The sequence below is a fragment of the Musa acuminata genome, chromosome BXJ3-11 (assembly GCF_036884655.1).
Source record: "Musa acuminata AAA Group cultivar baxijiao chromosome BXJ3-11, Cavendish_Baxijiao_AAA, whole genome shotgun sequence".
NCBI classification, from domain to species: domain Eukaryota; kingdom Viridiplantae; phylum Streptophyta; class Magnoliopsida; order Zingiberales; family Musaceae; genus Musa; species Musa acuminata.
In genome coordinates, this window is record NC_088359.1 from 27,388,389 (window position 1) to 27,403,189 (window position 14,801).

At 44.9% G+C, this 14,801-nt stretch overlaps 3 protein-coding genes and 1 long non-coding RNA gene across 5 annotated transcripts; 2 read left to right on the forward strand and 2 right to left on the reverse strand.

The window, feature by feature from the left end:
• Positions 1 to 398: 398 nt before the first annotated feature.
• LOC135652215 (protein indeterminate-domain 5, chloroplastic-like) lies at positions 399 to 4,375 on the forward strand. The gene is made up of 3 exons (XM_065173018.1): positions 399 to 1,103; positions 1,771 to 2,182; positions 3,172 to 4,375. Exons 1-3 carry the CDS (start codon positions 959 to 961, stop codon positions 4,178 to 4,180), a joined length of 1,566 nt encoding a protein of 521 aa, XP_065029090.1. The 5' UTR covers positions 399 to 958; the 3' UTR covers positions 4,181 to 4,375.
• On the reverse strand, positions 4,081 to 6,505 carry LOC135652216 (uncharacterized). Its single transcript, XR_010502087.1, has 3 exons — positions 6,360 to 6,505; positions 4,368 to 4,468; positions 4,081 to 4,218 (listed from the first exon to the last, which is right to left on the reverse strand). It is a non-coding gene; the product is annotated as an uncharacterized LOC135652216 (long non-coding RNA).
• Positions 6,506 to 7,379: 874 nt separating this feature from the next.
• Positions 7,380 to 8,838, forward strand: LOC135653004 (transcription factor bHLH52-like). The gene is made up of 3 exons (XM_065174413.1): positions 7,380 to 7,463; positions 7,863 to 8,536; positions 8,617 to 8,838. The coding sequence occupies exons 2-3, from the start codon at positions 7,880 to 7,882 to the stop codon at positions 8,836 to 8,838; spliced, it is 879 nt and encodes a 292-aa protein (XP_065030485.1). The 5' UTR covers positions 7,380 to 7,463; positions 7,863 to 7,879.
• Positions 8,839 to 9,200: 362 nt separating this feature from the next.
• On the reverse strand, positions 9,201 to 11,845 carry LOC103971667 (uncharacterized). Of its 2 annotated transcripts, XM_009385747.3 has the most exons (5): positions 11,530 to 11,845; positions 11,346 to 11,444; positions 9,660 to 9,743; positions 9,482 to 9,583; positions 9,201 to 9,353 (listed from the first exon to the last, which is right to left on the reverse strand). In XM_009385747.3, the coding sequence occupies exons 1-5, from the start codon at positions 11,800 to 11,802 to the stop codon at positions 9,333 to 9,335; spliced, it is 579 nt and encodes a 192-aa protein (XP_009384022.2). In that variant the 5' UTR covers positions 11,803 to 11,845; the 3' UTR covers positions 9,201 to 9,332. The 2 variants fall into 2 exon arrangements, with proteins under 2 accessions (XP_009384022.2, XP_009384021.2); XM_009385746.3 differs by having other exon boundaries at positions 9,295 to 9,583; positions 11,530 to 11,844.
• Between the last annotated feature and the right edge of the window lie 2,956 nt (positions 11,846 to 14,801).

Genomic DNA, 14,801 nt, shown 5'->3' on the forward strand with positions numbered 1-14,801 from the left:
AATATAGGAATTAGAGTAGTCCTACGTTAGTAAGAGATAAAAAAAGATTTAAGGTAATATGAGAAATTCTTATGTTCGGTTAGTGTCCATGTATGTTAGTCTCGATCTGGTATCACTCAAAACTCCAACTCCATAAAACTTCCCAGTAGAGACACAGGGATTTATGTTAAAGCATAAACCACACTGTAATCAGAAGTGTTATATCAGTAGCAAATGAGCAGGTCGATAGCAGCTTCCCTTGTGATGCTACAGGACGAATAGTCTACTTGGGATCTTTATCCTTTAGTTTTATATAGTTTATTTTATTATTTTGACTCAGGGGTGAAAGATTGAGGAAGGTGGATACAGAATAAGAGATGGGTTAGGCGAAGAACTATCCTTGGTCACATAAGGACAAGCTTTGCCTTACTCTGCACCACCCCTTCATCTCTCTCTCTCTCTCTCTCTCTCATCATACTTATTGACTCGAGGAGACCAGAAGGAATAGATCAATGGGCAGAAACTGGGACTGCAGAAGAAGGTGAGGGGAGGGGGAGAACAATGAAAGAAACCGCACAAGTAAGAGCTGTCATCCTTCCACTGCTTCAGTCCCAATGGCATGCAAGGCAGGAGACGAGGAGAAGTGAAGAGATATTTGATCTGTTTACTTCTCTTATGTTACATCCCCTGGTCTTTGTTTTCTTTGTTATTTGAGAAGATTGTCTTCTAAGAGCTTTAGATCATTGACTTTGCTATGGAGCTTTGGGGGGGTTCTTCATATATTCTTTTTCTTTTGGGCTTCTGTGTTGCCTTCCAAGGATCCAATGAAAAGAAGGCGTGAGAACAAAAGAAGGAGATCAGCTTTCATGGTTGTATGTTGGCCAGCGGGAATATTTATTTTGGTCTGAAATCAACAATAGATCTGGGAGAGTGAGGAAGGAGAAACAAGAAGAATACCGTCAGTAGAAAAAGGGAGGACATGGCATCAGCTTCGTCATCATCGTCACCCCTCCTTGGGATCAAAGATGAGGAGCTTCAACATGAACAGAAACAACAGCAGCAGTCCTCTTCCGCCACGCTGCCTGCAACTCTGAAGAAGAAAAGAAACCAACCAGGAAACCCAAGCAAGTATCTGAAACATTCATCCACATTTATGTGCTCCCTCTTTCTAATTATATTATATGCTGCTCCTCCAGCTCCACTAAAGGATGCATGTCTTAGTCCTGCATACTAGACTTCTCTTCAGATCGTGAAAACCCTATGCTGTAGAATTGGGATTCACCATCTGTGTTCCCAATCTTCTTTTCGTATTCCTGTTCAACGCTTGCTATGCGCATACAGTTCCCTCTGGTTCTCGTTGGTACGGATGAAGTTTTCCTCCACTTCAATCCCATCTCTTTTCTGTCATTTCCTTACTTTCTTTTATTTGAAAAAAAATTAGGAGATAGTGAGAATAAGACGGAGGAGAGAGAGTCCTTACACAATTACATTCTTCTCTTCACATCTATAATTTGTTTTCACGTATTTAATATTATAAACCCTATCTATTTATGCTTTTTAGATTACACATTAAACATTATGTGCATATCGAGGGGTTCATGCATCCTTTTGATGATAATCCTATTTAATATAATTTTATATTTTTATGCATCTGTTCATTGTGTCTTTTATATATAAGATAATACATTAAATTTATTTTCTATCTCATTCCTACTCCATCCTATCCAGTTGCTGCATACTAATATTATAGATTGAATAATGGTATCCACGACCGAATCCACATGTCTGCAGCAGCAGATCCTGAGGTGGAGGTGATCGCGCTGTCGCCGGAGACGCTGCTGGCGACGAACCGATTCGTCTGCGAGGTGTGCAACAAGGGGTTTCAACGGGAGCAGAACCTGCAGCTGCACCGCCGCGGGCACAACCTGCCATGGAAGCTCCGGCTGAGAAGCGGCGAGGAGGAGGGGAGGCGCCGCCGCCGGGTGTACCTCTGCCCCGAGCCGACGTGCGCTCACCACCATCCCTCCCGCGCCCTCGGCGACCTTACCGGTGTAAAGAAGCACTTCTGCCGCAAGCACGGCGAGAAGAGGTGGAAGTGCAACAAGTGCTCCAAGCGCTACGCCGTGCGCTCGGACCTTAAGGCGCATTCCAAGACCTGCGGCAACTGCGAGTACCGCTGCGAGTGCGGCACGCTCTTCTCCAGGTCAGTAGTAGTAGTAGCAGCATTCTCCATTGCATGATTTCATCATTGGATCATCGTTAAAACATATGGTCATTGACAACAGTTTCTTTCGTGATTTAGTGTCCCTCTTTGGGTTTGGTGATGATTAGCCTTCTATTAGGGCTCTTCTCTTACTTTAGGGTCGTTATGGTTGGATTCCAAGGGAGAGAAGTGTTGGGAAACGGCTGTAAGGAACTGCTCCCACGTGAATTGGTCTATACAAGTGCCATGGTCATGGGGGTTTCAGCTCAACATAACCAAAAAAGCTTCTCATCTTTTTCATCTCGTTGGAACCAACGCCACCCTTCCATCCCTCGTTTAAACTATGTTTTCTCTCTCTATATATCCTGTTCACGTGGTGCAAGTAACCATCTTTACAAGTTTGTTGTCTAGTGGCTTGGCTAAATGTGATTGCAGGTCCTGCGGCAGTGGCAGATCAGCCTTTTCATGGAAACGTTAGGCTAGAAACTTGGAAGTTCATCCAAATACAGATGTCTGCCTCTCTCCTTTTATTTCAATGTGCTACAAATGAGATGTATCCCTCTCTGCACTAGAATGCAATTAAGTGATATGATGGATTCTTGTAAAGAAAGCCGAGGGGACAACCGTGGTGGTGCGTGGGATGGCTTTTCATGGTTTTGGCAAATATTCTCTTTAGGTATTGGAATCATTGATTGGGGGTTAGTTGAGTTGCATGCTTCTTGCAAGGATCCTCATTGCATTTATTGACGACTGGGGGTTTCCTCCTCAAGGGCAGATGTAGGTTGGATTTGATAATTATTATTTCTTTCTTGACTTTTAATTGACATCAACTATGAGAGTATAAATAGATTTTGAAATCTAATTACATATATATAATTTGAAGTGTATGTGCATGCATGCTCAAGTATAAATAGATTTTGAAATCTAATTACATATAGATTTCCCCCTGAAGCAAGTTCATGCAGTTTCTCTTCTTGTGATTTGTACAGGCGTGACAGCTTCATCACCCATCGGGCGTTTTGCGACGCCTTGGCGCAGGAGAGCTCGAGACTCCCTGCCGCCGGCCTCGACCTGCACGGGAACAACACAATGGCTTTGAGCGTATCTCAAATGAACGCCCGGCTCACCTCGTTACGAGACCAAGGAGGCTGTGGAACCCCGGTCGAACACCTCGTGACTGCTGCGCACCCTTCGCTGTTCCGCCCACCTCAGCTCCCTCCACCGGCTGCTTTCTACCTCGGCAATGGCTCCAACCAGGGCTTCGACGAGGAGCACCAGCCTGACCTCTCCTTGCTTCGAGGAAAGCGTTTTGATGGCCTGATGCAACTCCCTGATCCCCAAGGCAACACCATGGCCGCTGCCGACCTGTTCAACCTCAGCTTCTTCTCCACTAGCAGTAGGAGCACGAGTAGCATCCGTAACAGCAACAATGGCGGTGACCAGTATAACCAGATGCTGCTCGCCAGTGATTTTAGCGATGGCAACGGAAGGAGCGAACTGACGTCTCTCTTCTCTGGGAACCTTGTGAGCGATCACGTCGCCGGCGGACTGACCTCTCTCTATAACCAGAATGAGTCCAACCTCCTCCCCCGGATGTCAGCCACTGCATTGCTTCAGAAGGCAGCTCAAATGGGCTCGATGACCAACATCGGGCACTCGTTATTGAGAGGATTTGGCAACTCTTCTTCAAGCAGTCCGAGGCCTCCCAACACTGGCGGCGGCAACGGCGGAGACGGCCAGCAAGCTCGAACAGAGAACGAGACTCACCTCCGAAACCTGATGAACTCGCTCGCGAACGGAAGAACCGGCCTCATCGGCGGGCCCCAACAGGAGACCAGGGAGTTCGGCTCCGACGGTAATCTTAATCTTTGGGGCACCGACCAGCTAACGAGGGATTTCCTAGGAGTGGGCGGCATGGTGATGAGGAGCATCAGCGGCGGGACATCCCGACAGGAACAGAATCACGGCATCGACATGAGCGAGTCAACTCCAAGATGATGTCGCGGTCTTCAACCCAGTCCCATGCCAGTGGGAGCCTGCAATGAGGAAGAAGAGAGGGCGAACACGAAGCCAAGAATCAAAGAAGCAGAGTGTAGTATGCAACATATCAAAGATGGTAAATTGAGCAACGGTTGAATTAAATTTCCTTTTGATATCTAATTAGTATATAGTAGAACATTAATACCTTATCTACCTTTTGTTGCATCTTCTACTTCATATCATCAGATCTCTCCTATAGATACTGATAATTCTGTCTCCGGTAGATGTCGTCCAGATCATTTATGCCTAAGGTACACACACCAAAATAAAGCTTATTGATATAGTAATTATTTTATGGGACATATTTGATCTAATCAAATCCTAATTTTAAAAAATCATATTAGGATAAATATTGGAGATACTTCTATACTGGTATTATGATAATCTTTTTATGTGTATATTATTGATTGTAATCGATCCATTCAATTTAAAATCTGTACAACTAAGCAGTCATGTAATACAAAATACAAAATTGAATTACCAATTTTCATATTCTCCACAAGTTTCATATTCTTCAAAGTCTTTCTGGGTGCTTGACACTGTTCACAAGTAGAAATTTTCATGTTGTACTTGGAAATAAACCAACATGTGCAACACTCATGTGCTTAACAAGATATATGGTCCTAGAAGAAACAGAGTAAGCCCGAGTACATTAAAGAAGAACATATTCGAGAGCATAATAATACCATTAAAAACAGAGCATGAAAGAAGTAAAAGAATACAACTATCAAAGTAGACTAATTTTTGTGAGCAAATAACCATAACATACAAGGAAAAATGTATATATAACTCGTGCAGACTACCACACACACAGGTCATGCATGCGGTTTCTCACATTTGTGCATGGCTGATTGGTGCTTACGTTAATCCTTCCTAATATTAACGCACACAGAGAAGTAAATTTGGCACAGCAATTCTCTTGTATGCAGTGAATAGCAAAACAGAAAGAATCAAATATATGGAAAGAGCACATCTGACAGGTGACCATATGAGATACAAGTCCTAGAATGACACCTGAAGGAAAACAACCATCACAATAAGGAATAATGAAGGAAAGAAAAAGCTACAGATGACTAGATCTTAAGGGCTGCTAGAAGCTCATAAAAAATAGGTTATAATGTTATAGATATACATCCAGTGAGAAAATGGAAACTATAATTAGGGTCCTAAAAACATGTCACTGTGGATATCCAAGCATGAAAGTTCACAGGACAATTAATCATATGGGCATCGAAGGAAGCAAGATATCAATGAAATATAACCACAAACTGTTCTCCAAACAAAGATCTCACTGAATTCAGACTTCCAATACTAGTAGTTGTACTTTTTGCTTTGGGTAGAAACTCCTACTTTTTGCTCTCTGGAGCACCGCTACTAGTAAAGTGTTTTCATATACCGTGGATTTTTATGCTGTGGATGAAGTGGTTGTGATAGTTTGTGGAGTTACGCCGCTTCTGATTTCCCCTTCCTTTGCTGTGCAATCAAGTACATCATACATGTTCTTATGATTTCCTTGTCCTTGTGAAGAATGATGTGCTCCTATATATTTTATCTATTAGCACTGATTTGGTGTGTGTGTGTATATATATGATACCTTCTCTTGCCATGCTATGTTCAAGTTCTTCCTCATGCTTCTGCTTCATCATGTTTAGAGTATACCAGCCACGAACAGATCTTGCGATTTAAAATGTGAGAACATGGAAACTATAATTATGCATGAAAGTTCACAGGGCTGTCATTCGATATGGGCATCAAAGAAAATGTGATGAGATATAACCACAAATTGCTTCAAACACAGATCTCACTGGATTTAAACCACCAAATTGTGAAGGCAGAAACGTTTAACAGAGGCTTGATTGAAGCAGTATCCTAATCTAACCATTATTCCAGCATTAATGCAATCAACAAAGCTTTGATAAGCGATTTGATCCGACGATCCCTATATCGCTAACAATTTTGGTATTAACACAAAAGGAACTGCTATTCATAGCAACGACCGACATCAAACGAACAAATTAACCCAAACCCTAGATCCAAGGAGCAGCATCGCACGAACAATCCATGGCAACGACCGATACATTGAAAGCAATCAAGCAGAGAGATCTGAGACGATCAGAAAACAGGATGCAGGATTTACCATCGGCAAGCTGGCATAAATCGCGATCGCAAGATCTCGATGTACCGTGACCGGGAATCCACGAGCGCGACGGGGAGATCGGAAGACGAGGATGGACGACCCGCTGCCTCCTTGTTTCCGAAGCGTCTCCTCTATCCCCTAACCGAGCGTCGCATTCTATCGAGCGCGGGGAAAAGGGAGAGGGGTCCCATTTATAGGAGGCGAAGGCGAGTCAGACTCGGGATCGAGCATGTACGAGCTTGACTCGTCCAAGTGTCTGCCGGGTCACGAATCGGTCAGACTCCGGTCCGAGCTCGTCTAATGTCGACCGAGGATTTATCTCGAGCCAAATTCGAATAATTCAAATATTGGCCGATTATTAGTAAATGTCATAATAATTAATCTTTTTTCCAAAGTTAAAAATATTAATGGCAAGATTTCATAAACCATAAAAAATAATACAAAATCTAGATTTACCCTCATGAGATTTTGGGCCGTTATTATTAGCTTGATTTATTAATTAGGAAATAAAACCTCATTTTTTTTTGTTTCTTCTTATAATTTCTTACTTAGATGTTTAAAACAAAATATTTATTAAAACAGGATATTTAATTTAAAATTAAAAACAGTTACATGTTATATTAAAATTATAAAATATAGGATCATATAATAAAATATTTCATATAATACAGTAAAAAGAGGATGATAAGGATAGCAACTTGAGTTCTTCTTATTCATACGTGAGCTTCTTATTCTGCATGTGGAAATTGCAAGAGCTTACGTGAGTGAGAATCCAAGGCGAGGGTGAGAACTACATAACTGTGTCATAGACTCGAGATTACTCTGATAGAGATTAGTTATCGGGGATGTAAGTTATAGAACTGCGAGTGAGAGACGCCGAGACTCGAGGGATCAGTTACAGCAACGTGAGGAGAGAATGATGGAGCGAGGCATGAACCGCCACTATACAAGGAAGGATCTCTCTCTCTCTCTCTCTCTCTCTCTCTCTCTCTCTCTCTCTCTCTCTCTCTCTCTCTCTGTGCTGAAGAGTTTAGTATAGATCCTCTCTAAGATCTCTCTCTGCTCTGTTGAGCCGCCTTTGAAGATACAGCATCCAACTTACAGGTAAAATATCTTTTCTCTGTCTATGTCCTTAGTCTTCTCGTTTTGCTAACTTCTAGGGTTCACTGAACCATACATGATGATGAGGTGCACCTCTGTGATCACAAGTTTCTTAGTAGTTGAAGGCGACCACTGCACTTGTTGTTATGCATGTTCTTGCAATGGATAGAAACTGTACTTGTTGCTATCTGGAGCACTTCCGTCAGTAATTGTTCGTTCTTATATCATGGTTTGGTTTGATGCTGTAATGGTTTGTGGAGTTACACTACACCTCTTCTGATTTCTTCTTGTTTTGCCGTGCAACCAAGTTCTTTCTCCTTCTGCTTCATCATGTTTGGAGTACATCAGCAGTTTCTGTTTATCATGTTAGAGTAATGGATGTTTGTGTCATTGTTGCAACAGAGACATCTGCTACTGCCATGGCACTGAGCTTGCACCAGAGCTGGGAAGCAGCAGGCCATCCGCACCCCGGCGTCGACCTTCTTCACGACAGCCAGTCCGAAGTAGCCGACGCTCTACTCGGCTTCTTCTCCGACCCTCCCGACGCCGCTCACCTCCCCATCGACTACCTCCTCGACCCCCCCGGCGACTGCTTCCTCCACGACGACGCAATGGCCAATCCGCTCCCCTGCTTCTCCGCGCCATCCGCGGTATCCCTCCCTCCCGGCCTTCATGCACCGGGCGACGACTTCGATCTCCTCCACCGCCCTAAGCGACCGCGGAGCTGCAGTGACTTGTACCGACCGTCGGATCTCACGTTCGAGGCCAGTTCCTGCAATGTGGCAGGTTGGCCGGCGCCGGAGCTCATGGCAGAGCTCCTCGTGGCAGCCCCGCCGCCGGCCCGCGGGATACCTGCGTGCGACGGGGATAGGAAGTTGGGCGCCGGATGCTTGTCGGCGCAGACCGTGGCGGCGCGGGCGCGGAGGAAGAGGATCAGCGAGAAGACGCAAGAGCTGGGGAGGCTGATTCCCGGCGGGAACAAGATGAACACGGCGGAGATGTTCCAAGCGGCGTACAAGTACGTCAAGTTCTTGGAGGCCCAGGTTGGAATCCTTGGGCTCATGGGCTCAATTAAGGTACACAATACCCAACTCTTCTGGACTCGGTCTCATGACTTAGGTTAGGTGAGTCCACTTACTGTTCTTGCTTGGTGCAGGGATGGAAGGCACCGCAAGAGGTGGAGCAGAAGCTTCAAGCTCTACTAGCATCTACAGCCGTCCAAGAGAAGCTGTCCGGCGAGGGACAGTGCATCGTGCCGGAGGCGGTGATCGGAGCCATCTCCGCGGACCGAGACATCGAATCGAACATGCCGGTCTCAAGAGACCTCGATCGATTCATCGAGTCGAGTAGACAATTGAACCGGGATTCGGAGAATTAGTTCTCTACGATAGTTGTGGTAGATAGATTGATGACTTGTTTGCTTTGTTCTTAGTGGTTGTAATCCTAATTCAACATTGTAGTTGTAATTCAAGTACTTTTTGGGGTCATTTAGTTTTTTGCTTTAAAGCCCAGTATCTAAAATAAATGGACCTCTGGCCCACTCATTCCATCGTTATGACGTGGCTACATCATAGCCATTGATCTTCCTGCGATCCGTTGACGATAAGAAACAAAAAAAAATGTCTGCATAGTTTCACTTTGAACTAAGATTTAGTATGAAGCTAACGTTTTGATTGTTATGACTTGGATGATACAAAAGAATCCAGTACAGGAAGGGGTTCCAGTGGGAAGCCATGACCTCAGAACACAAGATTCATTATGATGAAGTTGACAACCATTGAAAGAAAACCATGGTTTCACTCAACAGCTTCCCTCCAAAGAACTTACAATGCACTGCACAATAGCAGAGTTGAAAATTGCTGTGACATTGTACTATGACATAATTTGCTTTCCCTGTGCACGAGATTACAAGCTTCAAACAATTAGAGAGGGAAAAGAAAAATAACAGAGCAAGAATCAAGTATGCTAAGAAGACAATGTCAAGAATGACAGAAATTGTAGGAAATTATGTTGTTCCTCACTTTACTAGTAGTCTTATGCTGCTCACTAGCTGATCCTTTGGCTTTGCTTTCTTCGCTTAACTGCCTCAGAAGACTTTTCATCCTTTGTTTGCATTCATGGAGCTTAAAACAAAATGCAATTTTAGCTGCTGGTTAGATGAAACAAAAGGGATCAAAGTAGAGCTTTTCTATCTTATACCTCATGTTCGGTGTTTTGATATTCATTCCACACCATCGTCTCATCGCTTCTTAAGAATCCAATTTCGGAATTCAAAGCTTTAAGCTACAGAATGCAGCAACATGCTAGATGATTTAAGTTTTCTTGAGGTCTTCATATGTAACACCATAAAAGACAGAGGAACAACACTTATTCTTGAACCCAATCTTCATATATAACATAAAAGAAGACACCATGGTGCCAGAAATTTTGGTCACACTGAAATTTAAACACAGAAAACCACATTATTTTGCTGAAATTTAGCAGGAAAATTTTGTAGATAGTTGAGAATGTTATTACTTATTGATGCCCACTTCATATATATAGGCACTGATTGCAATTGACGTTGACATGAATGTAAGATTTATATAAATATATACCTTTAAAATATTTTATCAAGTTACAGAACTCCTGACCAGGAATACAGCGATTCATCTAACCTGAAGTCATTGGCATGCATTTAAGATGGAGGACAAGTATCTGATAAATGTTAAGAAATTTATCCTACATTTTATTTGCATATTTGGAATAACTTAGAAGATGTTAAATTTAATTGATATTTTCATGTAAAAATGTAAACATAATTAATGTGTAGGACATGGATTGATCAAAATCATGCTGAGTATAGAATATAATGAAAGATAAACTGCATTCCAGAAAAGAAATGTCTCTTTCAACATAACTTTCTCCAGTTAGAACTTCTAAATATATTAGGTCATGGAAGCAACAATCAAAAGGCAATGAGGATCAGTTGTAACAAATGTAAGGCTTCGATTGATGCCTCCTTCAAGGACAATGTAGATGCCTCACCATTTTTCTTTTAATCCCTTTTTTTCATATTTATCTCTATAGAAAACAAATATGCCATAGACTACCAATCAAGTGTTGCATGGCCACAACAGATCAAGATAGATTACAAGAATAATTCACCAATAAATAGAGGAACACTGCAATGAACTTCAGCTAGCCAAAAACCACCTAGGAAGATGAATAATTACCATCAAAACATCTTTACATCTATAAAATAGAACCTATCAGCTCCTATTTGCATTTCCACCAAAACAAATCAAGATTGTTTTAGATAAATGATATTGTAACTTGACACAATATTTCGTTCTGCTTCCAGAAAAAAAAGGTAACAGCAGATTGGATCAGCTAGTTTTGCATACATAAGCTCCTTAATGAACATAATTCTATATGAAGAACTTAACGTGAGATGTTTGTTGATGCGTATAATGATAAGATATTTTTGAAAGATTAATCTTTTTGTTACATCCCTAGTTTAATTACATCTGAACTAACAAAAGCGTCGGAACTCTGTCTTTTTTCCATTTCTTTTAATGAACAATAACAATGGGATCAAAATCATTCATTTTATGTAGGGATGAAGAAGAACCGCCCTTGTCCAATCGAAAACACCTCCCATCGTAGGGCCATTTGACACCATTCCCAGCTATTTATTTCCAGAAAACATGACTCCTGATCCCTTGCTGGCTTCTCATCGGCTTTGTGCGATTTTGCTAGATTTGTTTTAGTTCAGCCATTTTGACAACCAGGTTACGTACATTATCGTCAAGAACGTGTCCACGTAACCTCGTGAGAGGAAATTAACAGTTCTACAACCCAAGATTAGCATGATGATCAAGCAAGATATCTCTGATACTTTACCGTCTCACGTTTATCCCGTCGATCGTGCAAAGCACGCTGCAGCTCGCTCGTCTTACCAATGCACGTCTTCAGCGCCTTGGCACTCCTCAACCCATCTTCCTGCTAGAACAACAGAAAGGTCAAGAACAAGCGAAAGAAGAGAGCCTGATACGGCGGAGCGAGAACGGCGAGAAGGAACGCTGACGCTTTGTTCGTCCATGCAAGTCTTCAGCCACTTGGAACGGCGCCCGAGGGTGTCGACCTGGTCTTGGAGGCGGTTCTGCTCATGGTTGAAGAACTTCCTCCGAGCGATGAAGGCGGCGAAGAGGTCCGAATCCGACGAGCTCGCCTTAGATTCTTCCACGTGGGCGGATCGCGCCGGAGTGGGAGTCATTCTTGACTCAGATCCTTTCTTGGGAACCATTCTTGGGGACCGGGAAGGAACCAAAGAACGACAAGGAACGGGAAGCGAAGACATTAGCTTGCCATGGGAAGGAACCAAAGAACTACAACGGATGGAAGCGGGTCAATGGGAACCGCTACATTAGCTTGCCCTCTTATCGGGTTCGGATTTTAACGGGTTTGGATTTGGATAGTGGATACCCGACCTAATTTAATTCCGAATATAAGTAAGCTTAGCAGCAGGTGGAGCGTTTCGTATATGTGGATTTATCGAACTCATTTAAATGAGATGGATTATTTTTATACGTGCATCAAGATCCGCGCACCAAGCACCTCATGACCATCCGATGTGAGGTCATCATATGATAAGGTTCATTTACTGATGTGACAACTCGAATTAATACTTGTGTGGGATCAAGAAATGATCAACAATTGTAATGGTGTGCCTGTACAGTGTAATGGTCTTTTTCTTTTTCTTTTTTCCCATATAATCTCATCTAATATTCATCCTCTTTATATATATATTGCTGAAGATCTAACTATGTTCATGTTGAGATTTACCACTGTTAAAAAATTATACAATTACTGTTCTATAATTACTGTATCATTTTTATATAATATTATTTTTAAAAAATTATCATAGAGTCGATGAGCAATATAAATAAAGAATAACACATTAGCTTCTTTAGTAATCCTCGTATCAATTGATTCAATAGTTTTTTGATTTGATAACTCTCACTTGTATCCACGAAGAAAATTAAATTCTTTAATATATGAGACCAATTACATACGCTTAAGTTATCACCACTTAAGTACGACTTTCCTTGTAAAAACTTCTTTCTCAACCTCTTATGGTAAGTAACTTTTTTTAGCCGTGACCTCGGGGTCGACGCGGCTGGTTCAAGGGTCCGAATGGTTGGGATCAGGCGTAGCTCCTCTCGGGATCTTGTGGCGGCCGATTGCGGGGGGTCTGGCTGGAAAGTTCCGTGACGCTGGGTATGGTCAGCTTCGGTCGAGTACCTGCACACAGGTCGGGTCGGCGGTTCGGCCCGACCCCTCCGACGATCAAGTCAGTGATTGGGAGAGGAGTTTTTGGGTGAAGTGGTGCTTCCCCTCTATTCGTTGGGAGCCAGAGGGTATTTATAGGTGAGTTTGATGTTACCTGATGTGCCATCCTGCCGGAGCAGGGCCGTACTTCTGATGGCGTCTGTCGTCGTCGTGGGCGTTGCGTGGAAGGTCGAGCTGCCGCAGGGCATGGCGAGCTTCAGTCGATGCCTTCCCCTGCCTTGGCCGGTCGTGCGGGGTCAGACGATGAGGTCGTCTGGGTACGGTGGGTGTGAGTGCACATTATGTTGGTGTTAATGCTCGCTCCCTAGGTCAGTGTGTCGTCCAGGGGTGGCTGACGTCGTGGTGTATTACGTCAAATCTGGTGTGTTACGTCAAATCTGTTTTTATCCCTATCATATTCCCCCCCGAAAGGAGCTATGCGTCGGTTTTTGCATGCAGGGGGTCCGATGCATGGCTTCTTACTTCAGGTGGGCTGGCCGCACAGGCGTGGTCTCGGGCGGCGTGCAATCGAGGGCCGAGGAGCACAACGCAAGCGGGCTGACCGCGCAGGTGTGGTCTCGGGCGACGTGCAGCCGAGGGTCGAGGAGCACAACGCAGGCGAGCTGACCGCGCAGGTGTGGTCCCGCTTCGCTTTAAATTTGGCGGCGGCAGGGATCAAAAAGCTACCGCATTTAAGTTCATTTCCTGAAGGGGAGTTGGCCGCACGTCTTCGGGCGTCGAGATCGAGGCGTCCGGCTGCTGCCGCTTCAGCGGTGTTGCCACGTCAGGCCTTCATTAAGGCGGAGCGCCTTTGGGTGTCTTCTGATGCGACGTGACGGTTACGCACGTGCGCGGGGGGCTGCCGCCCGCTCTCAGGAGGCGAAGGGACGCTGGTTCTGGCGGGATATCCCCTTTAAATAGCGGACGCCTGACTTCACCTCTATCTTTCGCTGTTGTGTTTCCTCCTTCGAGTCCCGCTGTTGCCTCCCCAGTCCTCTTCCTAGCCTTCTGCGTAGTCTTTCCCTCTTTCTAAGGTCAGTTGAGATGTCGCCCTCTTCTTCCCCTTCTTCCTCTCCTTCTTCTCCTGTCCTCGGAGCTGGGGAAGGAAATCCCCCTCCGTCCCCCGTTGAGTCTTTTGACGGGGAAGCGGCACGAGCCCTCGAGGCTCTGATATGGCCACATGACATCGACTCCACCGTGAGTGGGTCCTCACTGGAGGGACTTCGGGAGCGCTATAGTATCCCAGAGGACATTATCCTCAGCGCCCCTGAGCCGGGACAGCGGGCGTACGACCCCGTCCCGAAGGGTTTCGCCCTGACCCTCGACGCTCTGGAGGCGGGTTTGCGTTTTCCTCTTCATACCCTCATCGTGTCTTGCCTATCTCTCTGGCGGATTTCGCCATCTCAGGTGGCGCCAAACTCTTGGCGCTACCTAGTGGTGTTACTGGGGGAATGCCATTATGCCAATATCACCCCCACCCTCAACCTCTTTCTCTCCTGTTATCGCCTTTGCAAGGGTTCGGGGGCTATTTCTTGTCGGCCCGGACGGGTTTTCGTGTCGAGGGTGCCCCTTCCAGTAACAAGGGATGGAAGGGGAGGTTTTTTTATGTTAGCCGCGCATAGGACTGGGGCTTCGGGGTTCGGTGGTCCGCGAGGGCGATTGACAACACCACCCCCTATTTGGGCGAAGCAGAGCGCGAAGCTCTAGGGAGGCTCAAAGAGATTCTCCCCAGGTCGTAGGCCATCCGGACCATGACCGAGCAATGGCTGGTCGAGGCGGGACTTAGCCCAATGCCTCTGGGTACGTTAGTGACGTTTGGTTCGGGTGTTTGCGTGGTTGATTTCGGGTACTAACTTCTTTCGTCTCTTGCAGAAATGGTGAACCTCCGGTCGCTCCTGGGGGGCCAGGCGTCGCAACCCCCTCTTCCAGCTTCGCCGGCCGATCCGCAACCCCCTCTCCCAGCTCTGCTGACCGACCCGCAACCCGGCTCAGAGGACGCCCCGTTGGAGGTCGAGGCCGGGCGCCCTT